The sequence below is a fragment of the Scylla paramamosain genome, unplaced genomic scaffold (genome assembly GCF_035594125.1).
Source record: "Scylla paramamosain isolate STU-SP2022 unplaced genomic scaffold, ASM3559412v1 Contig1, whole genome shotgun sequence".
Lineage (NCBI taxonomy): Eukaryota > Metazoa > Arthropoda > Malacostraca > Decapoda > Portunidae > Scylla > Scylla paramamosain.
The window spans coordinates 4,865,001-4,868,963 of NW_026973666.1; the positions used below are offsets into that span (position 1 = coordinate 4,865,001).

The 3,963-nt window shown below is 52.5% G+C and overlaps 1 protein-coding gene across 1 annotated transcript in view; it reads right to left on the reverse strand.

Annotated features, from left to right (window-relative positions):
- Positions 1–3,963, reverse strand: part of LOC135095751 (DENN domain-containing protein 11-like) — a 6,426-nt gene extending 2,463 nt beyond the window's left edge. Inside the window, exons 1-3 of the mRNA XM_063996830.1 lie at positions 3,684–3,963; positions 1,459–1,558; positions 336–494 (exon numbers count right to left, since the gene is read on the reverse strand). Of these exons, the coding sequence (XP_063852900.1) occupies positions 336–494; positions 1,459–1,558; positions 3,684–3,885 (461 nt within the window). The 5' untranslated portion in view covers positions 3,886–3,963. The remainder of the gene's footprint in view (positions 1–335; positions 495–1,458; positions 1,559–3,683) is intronic.

Below are 3,963 nucleotides of genomic sequence, written 5' to 3' on the forward strand. Positions count from 1 at the left end.
TGGTGGTGGTGGTGGTGGTGGTGGTGGTGGTGGTGGTGGTGGTATTTATGTTAGGTTAGGTTGTTCTCTCTCTCTCTCTCTCTCTCTCTCTCTCTCTCTCTCTCTCTCTCTCTCTCTCTCTCTCTCTCTCTCTCTCTCTTATACCTAAAATACTGAAATTAAGAGGAAGGAGAGAGAGAGAGAGAGAGAAAGAGAGAGAGAGAAAGCAATATATCCTTTCTCTCTCTCTCTCTCTCTCTCTCTCTCTCTCTCTCTCTCTCTATCAACCAATAATCCATTTACAATTTAATTTAACACACACACCCTCTCTCTCTCTCTCTCTCTCTTTCTCTCACCTGACGAACTTGGCAAGGTGGGGCAGGTGCGGGTGTAGCTGACTGTAATGAGACACTACTACACCCACACTTTTCATCCTCACCCCTCTCTCCGACTCGGACATCAGCGCCATCTTCTTGTAGCAGGCTGTCCCGTAAAAGTCCCCTTGTCTAAAATATCTGTTCGGAGGAAGGGGGTGGTGATGGTGGTGGTCGTGGTGGTGATGGTGGTGGTCTGTTTGTTGTCTTCTCTAAAAATCTCATTGTTTTGTTTCTATCATTGTTTTTGCTTTAGTTGTGTGGGTTTTTAAGGTTCCAGTGACTGATTAATTAGTTTTTTGTGTTGGTAAATGGTGGAATATTAAGTTGTGTGGGTTTTTAAGGTTCCTGTGAAAGGTTAACGAGATTTCTGCATTGTTAACCGGGGAAACTAATTAGTGTGGGTTTTCAAGGGTGTTTTTTTTAGGTTCCAGTGAAAGGGTTAACAAGATTTCTGCATTGTTAACCGGGGAAAAACTAATTAGTGTGGGTTTTCAAGGGTGTTTTTTTTAGGTTCCAGTGAAAGGGTTAACAAGATTTCTGCATTGTTAACCGGGGAAAAACTAATTAGTGTGGGTTTTCAAGGGTGTTTTTTTAAAGGTTCCAGTGAAAGGTTAACGAGATTTCTGCATTGTTAACCGGGGAAAACTAATTAGTGTGGGTTTTCAAGGGTGTTTTTTTAGGTTCCAGTGAAAGGTTAACGAGATTTCTGCATTGTTAACCGGGGAAACTAATTAGTGTGGGTTTTCAAGGGTGTTTTTTTAAAGGTTCCAGTGAAAGGTTAACGAGATTTCTGCATTGTTAACCGGGGAAAACTAATTAGTGTGGGTTTTCAAGGGTGTTTTTTTAGGTTCCAGTGAAAGGGTTAATGAGATTTAAAAACTGAATTCAACCCTTTAGAAATACAACTAAGAACACACACACACACACACACACACACACACACACACACACACACACACACACACACACACACACACACACAGAAAGAATTAAGTGAGATTTTAACATGTACACACACACAGACACACACACAATACCCCTCTCTCTCTCTCTCTGTCACACACACACACATGCACTCACACACACAAACAAACATACATACATGAAGTCAGATGTGATGGTGTGGGCTCCACTAATAAGGGCCCTGAATTCAACACCATCCAGCGACACGCCCTTGGGAACACACCACTCCAAAAGATTTCCTGTGAGTGGGGGGAAGGTATTAACGACACTGTTCTCTCTCTCTCTCTCTCTCTCTCTCTCTCTCTCTCTCTCTCTCTCTCTCTCTCTCTCTCTCTCTCTCTCTCTCTTCTGTATTTCCACCTAACCTAACCTAACCTAACCTAACCTAACCAAACTAAACTTAACCTAACTTAACCAAACCTAACCTAACCTAACCTAACCTAACCAAACCTAACCAAACCTAACCTAACCTAACCTAACTTAACCTAACCTAACCTAACCTAACCTGGCCTGGCCTGGCCTGGCCTGGCCAGGCCTGGCCTGGCCTGGCCAGGCCTGGCCTGGCCAGGCCTGGCCTGGCCAGGCCTGGCCAGGCTAGGCTTGGCCTGGCCTGGCCAGGCCAGGCCTGGCCTGGCCAAGCCTGGCCTGGCCTGGCCAGGCCAGGCCTGGCCTGGCCAGGCCAGGCCTGGCCTGGCCTGGCCTGGCCTGGCCTGGCCAGGCTTGGCCTGGCCTGGCCAGGCCTGGCCTGGCCTGGCCTGGCCTGGCCTGGCCAGCCTGGCCAGGCCTGGCCTGGCCTGGCCTGGCCAGCCTGGCCAGGCCTGGCCTGGCCTGGCCAGGCCTGGCCTGGCCTGGCCAGGCCTGGCCTGGCCTGGCCAGGCCTGGCCTGGCCTGGTCAGGCCTGGCCTGGCCAGGCCTGGCCTGGCCTGGCCAGGCCTGGCCTGGCCTGGCCTGGCCCAGGCCTGGCCTGGCCTGGCCTGGCCTGGCCTGGCCTGGCCTGGCCCTGGCCTGGCCTGGCCTGGCCTGGCCAGGCCTGGCCTGGCCTGGCCTGGCCTGGCCTGGCCAGGCCTGGCCTGGCCAGGCCAGGCCAGGCCTGGCCTGGCCAGGCCTGGCCTGGCCAGGCCAGGCTTGGCCTGGCCTGGCCTGGCCAGGCCAGGCTTGGCCTGGCCTGGCCTGGCCTGGCCTGGCCTGGCCTGGCCTGGCCTGGCCAGGCCTGGCCTGGCCTGGCCTGGCCTCCGCGGCCTGGCCTGGCCTGGCCTGGCCAGGCCCTGGCCTGGCCTGGCCTGGCCTGGCCAGGCCCTGGCCTGGCCTGGCCTGGCCTGGCCTGGCCAGGCCAGGCCTGGCCTGGCCAGGCCAGGCTAGGCCTGGCCTGGCCAGGCCTGGCCAGGCCTGGCCTGGCCTGGCCTGGCCAGGCCTGGCCTGGCCTGGCCTGGCCTGGTCAGGCCTGGCCTGGCCTGGCCTGGCCTGGCCTGGCCTGGCCAGGCCTGGCCAGGCCTGGCCTGGCCAGGCCTGGCCTGGCCTGGCCTGGCCTGGCCTGGCCTGGCCTGGCCTGGCCTGGCCAGGCCCTGGCCTGGCCTGGCCTGGCCAGGCCTGGCCAGGCCTGGCCTGGCCTGGCCTGGCCAGGCTTGGCCTGGCCTGGCCTAAACAAACCTAACCTAACCTAACCAAACCTAACCTAACCTAACCTAACCTAACCTAACCAAACCTAACCTAACCTAACCAAACCAAACCAAACCTAACCTAACCAAACCAAACCAAACCAAACCTAACCAAACCTAACCTAACCCAACCTAACCTAACCTAACCTAACCAAACCTAACCTAACCAAACCTAACCTAACCTAACCTAACCAAACCTAACCTAACCTAACCTAACCTAACCTAACCTAACTTAACCTAACCTAACCAAACCTAACCTAACCTAACCAAACCTTACCTAACCTAACCTAACCTAACCTAACCAAACCTAACCTAACCTAACCTAACCTAACCACTTATTCATCAATTTTTGACCACTGCTTTGACCCTTTTATGGGACGGCCATTTCAGTGGGCATTTTTTTTTTTTTATTCGATTTTTGTTGTCCTTGGCCAGTGTCACTCCTACATAAAAATAAAATAAATTGTTAATGTCACTACACTCGTCAAAACACCCTTTAAAACACGTCAATTTTTGTTTCTTCCCCAGGGCGCCACTCGTGTAGAATATGGGTCCCGCCTACCTTGCCTTTATTATTATTATTATTATTATTATTATTATTATTATTATTATTATTATTATTATTTATTATTAGTATGGCAAACCTAACTTACCTAACCTTTGTGCGTAATAACCTAACGTAACCCAGGTCTCCATTGCCCCCACGTACCTTCCTTGGGGTCAAAGGTCACCACGAAGACGCTGATAAGGTCACGGGGAGGGCCAGGCGGGTCACAGGTTAGTTCAGGAGTCAGGGTAAGATCATCTGGTACTCGTAACGGCTCTGTCTCGCTTTCCACCATTTTACCATTAGCCTTTTTATCTTTCTCACGCTCCTCTGTGTCACCGAGGAGCGTGTAACCCCCCGCCATGCTCTAATTAAGGAGTGGTTTGGGAAAAATTTGTTGCCGTGTTGTTGTTAAGCCCTCCTTCCCTCCCCCCCTCCTCTT